The 14,528-nt window shown below is 39.8% G+C and overlaps 1 protein-coding gene across 1 annotated transcript in view; it reads left to right on the top strand.

Annotated features, from left to right (window-relative positions):
* The window catches only part of LOC126183565 (PH-interacting protein), a 273,245-nt gene that overhangs the window by 149,363 nt on the left and 109,354 nt on the right, over positions 1–14,528 (top strand). The window contains exons 12-13 of the mRNA XM_049925643.1: positions 2,638–2,765; positions 11,369–11,658. Coding sequence (XP_049781600.1) covers positions 2,638–2,765; positions 11,369–11,658 — 418 coding nt within the window. The remainder of the gene's footprint in view (positions 1–2,637; positions 2,766–11,368; positions 11,659–14,528) is intronic.

The following is a 14,528-nucleotide window of genomic DNA, read 5'->3' as shown; positions in this document are numbered from 1 at the left end:
TGTAAACAGAAAAGGGAAATGTATGCTATAACTAGAATGTAATGACCCAGAAACAGTGAAACATTATAAAAACTACTGCACTGTACTAAGAAAAGTTATTAAAAAGTACTGAAGTATGTGCATTATGTATGTGATTAGCACTTCCGATAATAAAATTAAAACAATTTGGAATATTGTTAAAAAACAGGGCAGCCGAGAGCACAGGACAACTGTATTTCTATCATCCTCAATAAAAAGTTTGTTAACAAGAAATCAAAAGTAGAAAACATTTTTAAGAATCATTTTTTAAATGTTGTATAGAAAATGGGATTGAGCTATTCATTAGAAAATTCAAGGCAGAGTATGGAAGAGGCAATATGTATGCAGCTTGATAAAATTGAAATTCAACCCACCTCTCGTACTGAAATTAGGAAAATAATAAATTCGCTCAAAAGTCAAAACTCACATGGAGTTGATGGCATTTCCAATAGAGTACTAAAAGCTTGTTCCCAACAGATAAGTAGGATTCTCAGCCACATATGTAGCAGCTCACTGAAACAGAGCATTTTTCCAGATATACTGAAATATGCTATTGTTAAATCATTGCATAAAAAAGAGGATAGGTCTGATGCTAACAACTACTACCCAATCTCACTTCAGACAACTTTATCCAAAATTCTTGAAAAAGTAATGTATTCAAGAGTAGCATCACATATTTGTAAAAATGAAGTACTAACAAAATGTCAGTTTGGTTTTCAGAGAGGCTTTTCAACAGAAAATGCTTTATATGCTTTCACTGATCAAATATTAATTCCATTGAATAACTGAACATCACCCATTGGGATATTTTGTGATCTCTCAAAGGCTTTTGATTGTGTGAATCATGAAATTCTTCTAGATAAGCTTAAGTGTTGTTGTATGAGTGGGACAGTGCACAAATGGTTTAATTCATATTTAACTATAAGACTGCAGAAGGTAGAAATTAACAGTACAGATAGTCTGCAAAAATCAACAGAGTCCTCTAACTGAGGCAGTATCAAGAATGGTGTCCTATAGGGTTCAGTCTTGGGTCCCTTATTGTTCTTACTATATATTAATGACTTGCCACTCTGTATTCATGAAGGTGCAAAGCTAGCTATTTTTGCTGATGAGACTTATATAGTAACAACACCCAACAAACAATAATCAGCTGAGGAAATTGTAAATAATGTCTTTCAGAAAATTATTAAGTGGTTCTCTGCAAATGGACTCTCACTAAATTTTGACAAAACACAGTACATACAATTCTGTACAGTAAATGGCATTGATGAATATAGACTATGAACAGAAGTCTGTTGCTAAAGCAGGATATTCAAAATTTCTAAATGTGTGCATTGATGAAAGATTGAATTGGAAGAAACACATCGGTGATCTCCTGAAATGGTTAGGTTCAGCTAGTTATGCTATTAGTTATTGCAAATTTTGGCGATAAACACATCAATAAATTAGCCTACTATGCCTATTTTCATTCACTGCTTTCGTATGACATCATATTTTGGGGTAATTCATCATAAAGAGAAAAAGTATTCATTGCACAAAAGCATGCAATCAGAATAATAGCTGGAGCCACCCAAGATCACCTTGCAGATTTTTATTTAAGGAACTGTACTTTGCAATACATACATTCACGTATGAAATTTGTTATTAATAACCCATCCCAATTCAAAAATAATGGAGAAGTGCTTAGCTACAACAATAGAAGAAAGGATGATCTTCACTATTCTGGGTTAAATCAGACTTTGGCACAGAAAGGGGTGAATTATGTTGCCACAAAAATCTTTGCTCATTTGCCAAAAATATGACAGGTTGCCAACCAACATTTGAAAACAAAATAAAAAAAATCCAAATGACAACTCCTACTCAATAGATGAATTTTTAGAAATGAAGTAGTAACTGTAAAAAGAAAAATTATAGACAATGTGATTCAAAATGCTGCCCCAAAGCATTCGTTATTATTGTTCTGTAATGCTACAAATTACACCATGCACATATAATGTATATTACCTTCTATTTATTGCAAAGTGTATCTGGAAAAAAGTCAGAGCTGATCTTTCTCTGCAAACTTGTGTTACATGCACATGTTTCACTGCGAAGCAGGAAGCAGTGTCGTTCATTTTCACAGTATGTATTAACAGCCAGACAATCGGAGCACAAGTAGCGTTTACGGATCATGTGACTACACAAATTTTGAAATAAAGATTATGTAGCTGAAGTATGAACAATCATCGCGCATGTGTTTGTTTACATCAGGTTTATTCTTATGATGAATGAAGTATAGTTTCACGTCTAATGCCAGTTTCACACAAAACAACATCATTGATTTGAAGGAGAGCAGAAAATGTATTGTTGATAAAGACATTTCATGTGGTCATTTTCCTGTATTAAAGGTTTCAAAATTATGCATTCTATGTGTGTAGAACAACACCCTGTAAAATCAGTTTCATAATTCAGTGTTAACTATAATAAATTTACATATTTCTTGTTGTATCTTTCTTACAGAATTGCTGCAAAGTTAACAGTTGATTGTAATAATTTTTTAATAGGCTTCTGTATGAACATTCATAGTTTATTATTACTGTAATAGTTAGTTTACTAATTGTTGACTTCTGTTTTCAACAGATCTTCTGATACCACTGATGATCCAAAGGTGAAACTGAGGGTTTCAATGGTTTGCTGGAATCGAAGTGATCAGTTTGTAATTACAGCTGTCAGTGACTATAGTATTAAAGTATGGAATTCATCAACAGGTAAGAATATTGTGTGTTATCACAGATACATTTAAATATTTTGTTGAAAACTGTTACATACAAGCTGCAACACTATTGTCAAATACTACACTGGTTTTAAAAATTGATTTCTTTAATGCATGTAACACTGAATTTGAATTAATATATTACGAAGATAGGCTGTGTTAAACAATTTTCATTGAAGGTGTATTCTGAGTACTAAAACAGATAGTCATTTATGTCTTACAAAACACTAACATTTGTGAAAATTGTAACACCCAAAGATAATAACTTGAGATGTATAAAATACTGGGCCAACAGTACATGATTAAAACTTCACACTAGTGGCAATAAATACAGGGTGTTTGGACATCCCTTTTACAAACTTCTAGGACCTGTAGAGGTGAGTGAATATGTAACATTTTGAATAGGAACCCATGTCCAGAAATGTACCATTTCCATTCTACGATGGCCTCAGTTCAGATGTTCAACTTGTCCATTTCTGCTTGAGAAACTGAATTAGGCATGACGCTGTACAATTATTAGGTACCAATTTGAAAGGAAACATTCATTTATCTCTTAAGCACATTTGTTTCTATTAACACTTAAATGTCATGGTTTACATTCTTCCAAAACTGAAAAGGACACAGCTTACTGAACATACAAACCACAGTACTTATGCATACAACAGTGGCTTGATATGGCAACCACCAACAACCTTCTTACAGACATTGTACCTATGGAGCATGTACTGGTACACACTCTCCGCCCCACCTGGTGTATCTTCAGTTTTTAATGTGCTGACCAGAACTTGTGCCACCAGATCTTCATCTGTCTCTACAGGAGTCTCGTAGGAAGACGGATGCTAAGTGACATCAGGTGAATGACTGTACATGTCTTCCTGTCTACCCTATTGCATACCAGAACAAACATTTCTGAGGCTTTCCTCTTTCCCTCAGCAGACATTGACACATTACACATCTGAATTGAAACTATCATAGAACAGAAACTGTACCATTTCTGGATGTAGGTTCCTGTTCAAAATATTATGTACTTGCTCCCCTCTACAAGCCCTAGGAGTTTGTAATGGGAATCTGTGAATACCCTGTACAGGGCCAGCTTTGCGCTCGTGTCTTAATAGGAAGGGTCAGTGTTGAACCAGTCACCAAAGTGGAAATATTAAAGCATATGTGAGGATGCCTTATCAGTTCAAATGGCACAATGTTGGCATTTGATTAAATCTGAAGGGGAGTAAGGTGACTGGGAAGTGAGTTTGTCTTTCAATGGTATTTCACCCTGTACAGGATATGCCGCTATGGCAGAGATGGTTGTGCTTTAGCAGTAGATAGAAGAGAGTTCTATGAAATGAGTGGCTTCTGGATAACACAATGTGATCAGTGCATGGAATGGTGGCAATGTTGTCTGCATGGGCATAATATACCTTAATGCTTTATCCACTGTGGGCTACTTGCTAGGACACTGCAGTGTGTGTGGATTTTACTGTGCTGACAGTTTGACACCATCTGCTGTTGGCTGCCATTCCAACAGCTTCCATTGCTAAGACAGTTCAAACAGAACAGACTGCAATCAGATTGTGAACATTTTCACTGGCATGATTAGTGAAAAAATGAATTTTTTATGTATGAGGCCCATTTCAGGCTATTCTAAAATCATGACGACTTGTGTGTTACACGCTTGATGTGACAACAGTCTGCAGCGTGCATTATTGAGGGAAATAGCAGAAAACATAAGGTGGTGTGGTTTGGGGCATTGTTAGATTCAACATGTAATCTTGACTTTAACATGTATTCCTGTCAACAAAGTAAAATTAGGTGGAAGAAATCATGTAATCACAAATTTTTGTACAGTGGCAGGATGGAGTGTCATGAACAACACACTAAAAATCCCCACTGGTGCAGTGTGACTGTGGTGGCAGGAGGGCATTCATAGGTCTCTTTTTTTTATATTTTTCCTTGAATAACTCAAAAACTATGACTTCTAGTGAAAATGTTTCCCAGTTCAAAGTTAAACTACATTAAATTTCCTACAAAGAAAACTCCATTCAGTTTTTTTCTCTGGGACTAATAGTTTCCACTTTGCAATGATTAAAAATAGTGAAATGATATAAATTTTGGCATAGGTCGTAGTTGGGCACTGGAATGACTTCAGTGCCGACAAGTTTCAATTTGTGCTGGACTGGAACTCGAACCCAGATTTCCTGCTTTACGTAAGTGGTTGTCTTTTTATGTGAGTGTTTGCCTTAATCACTGTGGCTATCTGAGCATACTTTCCATCAGACCCAACTCTCCATTTTGTCCCACACTACTTACAGTACCTGTCCACCATACTCGTTGCTTACCACAGTGAGCAATGAGTATGGTGGATGGGGGATGCTACATAAGTAGTGTGTGACAGGATGGGGACTTGGATCAGATGGAAAGCATGCTTGGATAGCTGAAGTGATTAAGGCAACTGCTCTCATAAAGTGAGAAATCCGGTATTGTGTCTCAGTCCGGCCCAAAGTTTCACTTGTCACCATTGAATACATTTCAGTGCCCAGTTGCAGCTGGTGTCAGAATTTAATTCATTTCATCGTGTATATGTACGGGTGCAGGATATGCTTACCATTAAATGAAGTGGGTTAAGAAGTAATAATAAATGTGTGTGCCATGTCTAAGAGCAGTACAGCCATATTAAAGGGATACATTGTGTTCTGGGGTTTAACAGAATGGAAGGGGGAAAGGGAAGGGGTGAAGTGTAGAAATGCAAGGGAAGTTACTTTGCTAAATTGTGGTAATGCACTTCCCTTTTTCATATATTTGCAAACTAAGCAGCAAGTAGGTGATTTCCCACTCTGTCTACCCCACCACATCACTGAGCAACTTCAGGGGGTTTCTCAAAGTTATATCGTCCTTCTGCAGCATGCCTTATAAACCACTGGTGATGGGGTGGACAGACATATCTGAGGGATGGCGGAGGGAGGGGGGATGTATATTTTCCACAAAGTAAATTTACACTACATCGACTACAGATATCAGTTACTAATAATACGAATGTAAGAAACACCTATGAATGGACAGAACCTACATAAATCTCTGCACTCAGTCGTACACTGCTAGAGGAGTCATCCTATTGTGCTTATATACTATAGCTTTTTTAGTTTATTATTAAATGGGGGCATATTTGCTGTTAAATGAGCTTTTATGTAAAATGTGTTCCTGTACAGTGTGCGAGAAGTGTACAATTTGTAAGTGTGATGTTGATGGTGACCTGTGTAGTGTTGGTGGGGAAGGGACTGGATTGGTAAATGTTGCACCTTGCTGGTGTGTATCATTGGCAGTGTTGTGAAGACATGTAATTGTGCTGTACTCGTGTGGTATAGAATGAATGGATGACTAGAAAGTTATTGCACTTTTCTCACCACTAATTGCATTAGTGGTAGCCTGCATAAATCTCTTCCATTCAGGAATTGTTGTCACTTGCAGAGTTGGCTGCACAGAGTGGTGCCACTTTCTACACATCCACAGGGGATCTTACAAGTTGGGTATGAATTCGAGGTGTGTTAGAAAAGTGTGTTACCTTTTTTTTTTTTTTTTTTTTTTTTTTTCTGACCACCTGATGTATGTGAATCTAGCATGCGTGCACGAGTCGCTCTTGAACCTTCATGCACATGCATGAATTTTTTCCCACTTGTTGATAGTATCAATTGCTGGCAGGCAGCAGTTGAGTGAGGTAGTGTGTGGTGCTCATGTTTGTTTTCATTGTAAGGGAAATGATGAAACGAGTGGAGCAGCACTACTGCAAAAATTTTTACCAGAAACTGGGCGACAGCCAGGTTAAGCATTCAGAAGATTCAGAGGGCTTTTGTCCGCAGCTTGTGGTCACACGGTCGCATTCTCATGTCCCGAGCATGGGGTCCCGGGTTCGATTCCCAGCGGGATGAAGGATTTTTCACCTGCCTCAAGATGACTGGGTGTTTGTGTTGTCCTCATTATTTCATCATCATTCATGCAAGTGGCAAGATTGGACAGAGCAAAGGTTGGGAATTTGTACGGGTGCTGATAACCGTGCAGTTGAGTGCCCCACAATCAAATAATAATAATAATAATAATAATAATAATAATAATAATAATAAGAGGGCTTTTGGTGACAGTGCTTATGGCATCACACAAATTAAGGAGTGGTACAACCCGTTTTGAAATACAATGGCAGCACCACTAGGAAAAATGTGTGGAGTCCCAAGAGAACTGCTTTGAGGGTGATTAGGTATCCAGCACTCCAGATAAGTAGTTTTCTTCCCTGGTCAGAGATCGGATACTTTTCTGACAGACCTCATATGTCTGATGGAATTGGACTGATCATGTTCTAGTTTAACTGGAATCTACTGTAATGCATTTCTTGACTTACACTGAAATTTCAGAACTTCTGTAACACCTATGTGACCTACTTCCATTGGAGAGGAAGACTATTGAAGCCTGTGGGCCTCTTCTGATGTTGGGAGAGCTGAGGCTGGGGTGATGTATTTCGTACCCCTCATGCTGTGAAAAGTATTCCAGTCAGTGATAATGGAGACAATGAAATCAACATTGTTGAATACATATTGACTTCGTGTTACGCTTGGGACAGGCTCTTCAGGGTGGTAGACAGTTGACAACTCCAGCTGTTGACCTTTTCTTCATAACAGCTCACTGAACAACTGCAAATAAGTGCTTAGTTAATAAACATAAAGTAACTCTCCAATATAAACAGTGTAGTGTAGATCATTGTGGAGAGATTTATGAAGAGTCTAACCAGATGTGCTTATTGCATTAGTATTATTAGCAACACATATCTGCATTTCATGTAGTTTTAATGCACCCTGTGGAAAATGAACATCCCCAGGCATGTCTGTGCACTGCGTAGCCAGTGACTCATAAGATGTGCTGCGAAGGATTGCTGTACTGTAGGTGCTTCTTGTAACATATTGGGGTAGCTAGTTTAGTGCCCTACGTGTTATACGAGATTGCTTGCTGTGTTAAAATATAATTCTCAGGTTGCAATACAGAACACTTTATTAATCGCAAAAGTTCACAATGACTTTTTCCTGAAAACAGCAACTAAAAGATCATCCATGATCACTTCAAAGTAACAAACAAAAAACTAGCTGGTATGATACTATATCCACGAGAAGTGTGTCTCCTCTTGTGGATGTACAGCAGTGTCCATGAGGAACTGGACTGCAAGGAGTAGTGTAGCAGCATGATGATGGTGCAAAGCTTGTCTCAGTGAGTTCTATTAGGTGGACTATGAGGATAAACAGTTCCTGGCCTGGAACTGTGGGAGCAACTGAAATGACCTGCTTGGATGCTGTACTTTTCCTTATGTACCCAGCAGGTGGAAGTACACTTGCTACCAGTTGATGTGTGGACTGTGTTTGTTCTTTGAGAGCAGCCCTGCCGATTTCCTGGTGTGTGTGCTGCTTGGAAGTGTAGCTGTTGCCCCTGGTGGAGCCTGTAACAAATTGTGTTCGTATACAGAACTGTGTCATGACATGAGATGCCCATATCTCCAGAAGAGAGAAGCTTGTGAGGGTGGGTAGGCAAACCTGCAATGTGGAGTCTGATTACTGGCTGCGGACATGCTTAGCCTATGGCCAATATACAACAGATAGAATAGGGAATCATCTGCTTGTTCCTCAGTTTGCAGATATATGAAGGAGGGATGTGCTTAACCATAATCTGATGACCTACCATCCCTCAAGTTTCTATTCTCCACCCCCGCCACTTCCACCCTTTTACACAACTAGAAGACAATTTATCCTGTAATACAGCTCTGCTGCACTTGGATGTGGTACACACATTTAATATTTGTTCTTAACTCACTCCATTTAACTACAAACATTAATTTTATATCATTAAATTACTGTTTCTAATAATGAGTGATTTTTCCATCCCCTGCAATGGAGAACTATTAGTCAAAGAGAAGAAAAACAAATAGGACTTTTTTTGTAGGGAATTTCGTGTAGATTAATTTTATACTGGGAAAAAGTTTCATTACAAGCTGTGGGTTCTGTATTATTCAAGAAAAACATAAAACAAGTTACCTTCAAACTGCCCCCCAGCCCCATGTTCATGCCCCACTGGTGGGGATGTTTAGTATATTGTTCATGACACTCCCTCCTACCACTTTACGTAAATTTGCAACTGCACATTATTCTACTTCTCTTTGACCCCTTTTGGTCTTATAACCAGCAATAAATAAACCAACAGTTATATTTTCCATCTCTGATTTATTCGAGACACACCTGGTTTCTGCATTCCATTATTCCATCATCAGGCCCTCTGTGGTAACATAGCAGCTGCTAAACACTCATTAACAACCTGAGTGCAACTTATGTGCTCTGGTTGTTTGAGTCTATAGCCATGTTACATATGCTGGTGCAGGTACTGGTTCACTTTTGCATATTTTGCGCGGCTATGTAAGCTGAGCCACTATGTTACGGTAGAGAGCCTGATGATGGCATAATAGAATGCTGAAACCAGTTGCCTCTGGATTAAATCAGTGGTGAAAATGCAGCTGTTGGTTTATTTATTGCTAGTTATTTACATATCAGCTGTAATCTTATAATCCCTTCTAATAATGATGGATAAAGTTAAATCTGTTGGTCTTCATTGACTGAGCTAATACTGAGTCCAATCTGTACAGCAACTGATAGATGTTTTTGTGCTCTTCAGTCCGAAGAGTGGTTTGAAGCAGTTCTCCATGCTACTCAACCCTGTGCAAGACTCTTCATCTCTGAATAAGCCTCACCAATGTTCTCTGTAAGCTGCTGGAATGTATGGTGTGTCCGCTGTTTGGTTGGGTCCCGGAGTCACGTGGCCTGCTGGCTCCATGTCAGGGCAGCTTCCTCCAGGGTTGCTCTACCACTGATAATCTTTTATACCTTGAGTCTGCCATCCGAACAGCCTTTTCCAGATGCCAACATCTGGTTGCCGTTTTTTTTTTATGTACGTAAAGCATACGACATGACCTGGCGGCATCATATCCTTGCCACATTGTATGAGTGGGGTCTTCGAGGCCCGCTCCCAATTTTTATCCAAAACTTCCTGTCGTTCCGTACTTTCCGTGTCCAAGTTGGTGCCTCCCATAGTTCCCCCCGTATTTGGGAGAATGGTGTTCCGCAGGGTTCCATATTGAGTGTATCTCTATGTTTAGTGGCCATTAATGGCCCAGCAGCAGCTATAGGGTCTTCGGTCTCTCCTTCTCTGTATGCGAATGACGTCTGCATTTCGTATTGCTCCTCCAGTACTGGTGTTGTTGAGCGGCACCTACAGGGAGCCATTTATAAGGTGCAGTCATGGTCTCTAGCCCATGGCTTCAAGTTTTCAGCCACAAAGTCATGTGTAATGTACTTCTGTCAGCATCGCACCGTTCATCCAGAACCTGAACTTTATCTTAATGATGATCCACTCACTGTAGTGGAGATGTATTGATGCTTAGGACTGGTTTTCGATGCCCGATTGACTTGGCTGCCTCACCTTCATCAGCTTAAGTGGGAGTGCTGGCAGCACCTCAATGCTCTCTGCTGCCTGAGCAACACGATTTGGGGTGCAGATTGCTATATGCTGCTGCAGCTCTACAGAGCCCTTGTACAATCCCACTCTGACTATGGGAGTTTGGTTTATGGTTTGGTGGCGCCCTCAGTGTTGTGTTTCTTGTACCCAGTGTATCACTGTGGAGTCCACCTAGCGATGGGAGCTTTTAGAATGAGTCCAGTGACCAGTGTCCTGGTGGAGGCAGGAGTCCCTACATTGCGGATCCATTGTGCACAACTGCTCTCCAGATATGTTGCACACATTCGTAGTTTTCGTGAGCATCTGAATTACTGTCTCCTTTTCCCACCCGTGGCAGTTCATCTCCCGCATAGGCAGCCCAGGTCAGGGCACACATTTGCGGTTCGTGTGTGTTCCCTTCTCTCCGAACTGGAGTCCTTCTCTTTACCACCTCTGCTTGAGGTCCATTTATGTACACCTCCATGGTGTACACCTTGGCTGAAGCTTCATCTGGACCTTTTGCATTGCCCTAAGGACTCCGTTAACCTTGCTGCTCTCCACTGTCACTTCCTCTCGATTCTTGATGTGCTCTGAAGTTGCTTATACTGATGGCTTGATGGCTGATCGTAATGTTGGCTTCACCTCTGTCCACAGAGGCCATATTGAACAGCGTTACTTACCTGCTGGTTGCAGTGTATTCACTGCAGAGCTGTTGGCCATATCTCGTGCACTTCAGTATGTCTGTTTCTGTTCTGGTGAGTCGTTTCTTCTCTGTTCTGACTCCCTGGAATGGTCCAGCTGTTCAGTGGTGGTTCTGTGAACCCCAGGACACATCGGAATCTTAGGCAACGAACTTGCTGACAGGCTGGTCAAACAGGCTACACGGGAACCGCTCCTGGAAATGGTCAAGCGATCGAAAGCACATTTTTGATGGATGATTTTGATGCTTAACGATTTTTAATTCTTTGATACCAGTGCAAAGAGCTGACATTGATAGAAGCATGCTGATAACATTTAATTTGCATAATTATAGTTTGATAATTGTCATCTGTACTGTTTTCTTCAGTGCTGTTACTTTAAATATTGTTACAGGTGCTCTAGTGCAGGTTCTAAGAGGGCATAAGGATGAGGTATTTGTGTTGGAAGCTCATCCATTTGAAGCTAACATATTGCTAAGTGCGGGACATGATGGGCAGCTTATTATTTGGGATATAATAGCTGGGACACAAGTGATATCATTCCAGAATGCCATCGAAGGTCAAGGGCATGGAGCTCTATTTGATGCAAAGTGGTCACCAGATGGAACAATGTTGGCCGCTTCAGATTCTCACGGCCACCTTCTCGTGTACGGGTTTGGACGTGGCAGTGACAGATTTCATAAGGTGAGTGAGAATGCATCAACATCAGAAAAGAGTTATTGGAGAGAAATGCTCCATTCTACATGTGGTAACATGTAAAAGGAAAAAATGTAAATTTTGAAGTCTGTTTCTGTGTGCATTGTGTGTGCTTTGGGGAAGGAGGAGTGAATGTGGTTGGTTTGACAAATACAGTAAAGAGGCTAATGCTTGGAGACCATAGGGAAATTACAGTGGAATGCAATAGCAGTAAGTCTGATGTCAGACCACCATCTTACTTTATATATGAAATAAAATTGAACTCCAAGAATGAATCTTTGACTGCACTGGTATCTGTGCTGTTTCGAAACTTTCTAACACTATAAAGCTGAGTGCCTGGTTGGGGTTCAGACCCAGAACCTCAACTTTCATGGACAATGCTCTTAGGGACTGAGCTACTCAGGCACAATTCATGACCCACCGTCACAGCTTCATTTACACCACCACCTTTGTCCTATCTTTCAAAACTGTGAAGATGGCAGGTAGTGCACCGTGCCTGGATAGCTTGGCCCACAAGAGCTTGTGTGTGAAGGTGAGATTGTGGGTTTGTGTCTTGAGTCTACCACACAGCTTTAATCTACCTGGAAGTTTCAGAGCTCATTTTGGTTGAAGTCTCCAAGCAGTATGTTTTCTAAAATGTGAAGCTCTCTGATTGCAGTTTGTGATCTTTCCCACATTCATGTCCTTTTTTTAGTAGTAAATCAAAAGACCTGTCAGTCAACAGTCACCCGCTTTACAGCAATTAAGTCTATCATGTTCGTTCGTACGTATGTCTTTTTCTGTGGCTCTACAACATTCACATCGTAGTAATTCTGATTTGTCTACATACATCCATACTTTGACTACAACAGCATGGTGCCAGTGCATGTCTTTCTCCTCAAACTACTTTACAGCACTATCACATAATCCTCTATATTCAGGTACATTCTTTGCAAGTCTCATAATGATGCTTGATGACAATGATGATGGTAAATTGTTAGATATCATCTTCATAGAGGGCACCACAGCCATATATTTATTAAATGATTTCCAAATATTTCTGCGTAGTTTGCATATATTAAGACTTCTTCATTCCACAGATATCTTACATATCACAAAGAACAATAAAATTTGTAAAGTAAAATGAACGGAAACATGTTGTGTGAATGCACTGCCATGATGGTACTAGTTGTGAAACAAAGTAGTCGTCTAAACAAATACAGCCTAGGTGGAAAAATGCCACATTCATTAAATAAACTGTGAGAGTAAGCAGGTGGTAGTGTTACCAATTATTGATGTGGCTTAAATCGCATTCGGTCTCTTGGTGTAAATTTAATGTATTTCCCAGACGAATGCTATAGTTCTGCACACATAAGAAGGCAGGTGGTGGGGTAATGCACAGTGTCAAGTAACACTTCAGCCAATAGCGCCATTATGCCATGCCTTACAGTAGCGTGTGGTCTGAGATGTGCTTAAAACTGTATAACATTGATTTTAATGTTAGTTTAGCTATAATGAGGGTACTTAACCACTTCAGTGTTCATTATGGGTTGCATACAGTTTCTTAAGCATATAAATATTTTTAGGGAGAGTCAGAAGCAGAAACAGAAACAGTGGCCCAGTGTGGTACTTGTCCCAGCATTGTAGGCTACCAGGGTAGGCAATGGCTGCAGTGTGGTGTTCAACACCAAATGTCTCCACACGTATACCAGTAACCTTTCCCAGTCTTTCCGCTCTCACAGCTGCTTCACAGATCTCGTACACAAAGTAATCTCCTGCGTTGTCTGTCTAGTAGTATATTAATAATAATAATAATAATAATAATAATAATAATAATAACCCAGGCCTCAAATCCCTCAAAGCAGTTCTCTACCTAGACTAAAAATTTCTTGAAACAGTTCCTGAAATGAGATTTTCAGTCCCTGATATTCTTCTCACACTACCCAATGTTATCTTCTGTAGCCTGCCTAACCTCCACAACATTCTTGGCAAATCACGTGATTTTACCAGACAATTATTCTTACCCTAAGGTTCCAGTCATTTCATTCATTCCTTCTGTAAAACATGTCCCATGCACATGTCCACTAGGAGTTACTCCAGCTCCACCACAAGTAAATCCTGCAAAATCACAGATACTGTAACTTGAGAAATCCTCATGTTTTTTACTAACTGATTCATGTGCACTGCACAGGTTTTTATACACTTGTCAGATGCATAAATGGTCACAGAAGAACTTTTTGTGTTGGGAGCACCCAGTACCCACTCGCTGAGCATGCTCTATATTATCACTTATGAGACCAAATTGCTGTCTAAATCATGTGGGTTTCTTGGCTCCTCCCTCTCAGTACTAGTTTTCTTAAACTCTAGTGATGGGAAACTACTCCTAAGTGCCTTATTCACTCCACTTTTCATTTCTCACTCACTCAGTCAGTCCCCGCCCCTCCCCTCCCCCCCTCTGTCTCTTTCTCTCTTTGCCCCCCCCCCCCCTATCTCTTTCTCTCCCCCCCTCCCCCCCCCCCTCTCTCTCTCTCTCTCTCTCTCTCTCTCTCTCTCTCTCTCTCTCTCTCTCTCTAATTCAAGAGAAGTGTGGTGCAAGGTTGATTTAACATTTCTAAGCTCTTGAAAATCTTTTTATTTAGTATTACAGCAACACTTTCTAAAGAAGAAAAAGATACATCATTGCTATAGGATTACAATGCAGCATTCAGCACCATATTTTGGATAGCAATAAATTTATGGGCACTCAAATATTCTCATTAACGGCTTCACAGATAGTATAAGTTGAAATCTCAGAGATGATGTAGTTGCAGTTGTCTGTGAAGAAAATACATCTGACAAAAATCTTTTAATTTTGTGCTTCCTAGTGATATAATTATTTT

The sequence above is a fragment of the Schistocerca cancellata genome, chromosome 4 (assembly GCF_023864275.1).
Source record: "Schistocerca cancellata isolate TAMUIC-IGC-003103 chromosome 4, iqSchCanc2.1, whole genome shotgun sequence".
Lineage (NCBI taxonomy): Eukaryota > Metazoa > Arthropoda > Insecta > Orthoptera > Acrididae > Schistocerca > Schistocerca cancellata.
The sequence above is the reverse complement of the archived record's forward strand: the minus strand, read 5'-3'. Positions and strand labels throughout refer to the sequence as shown.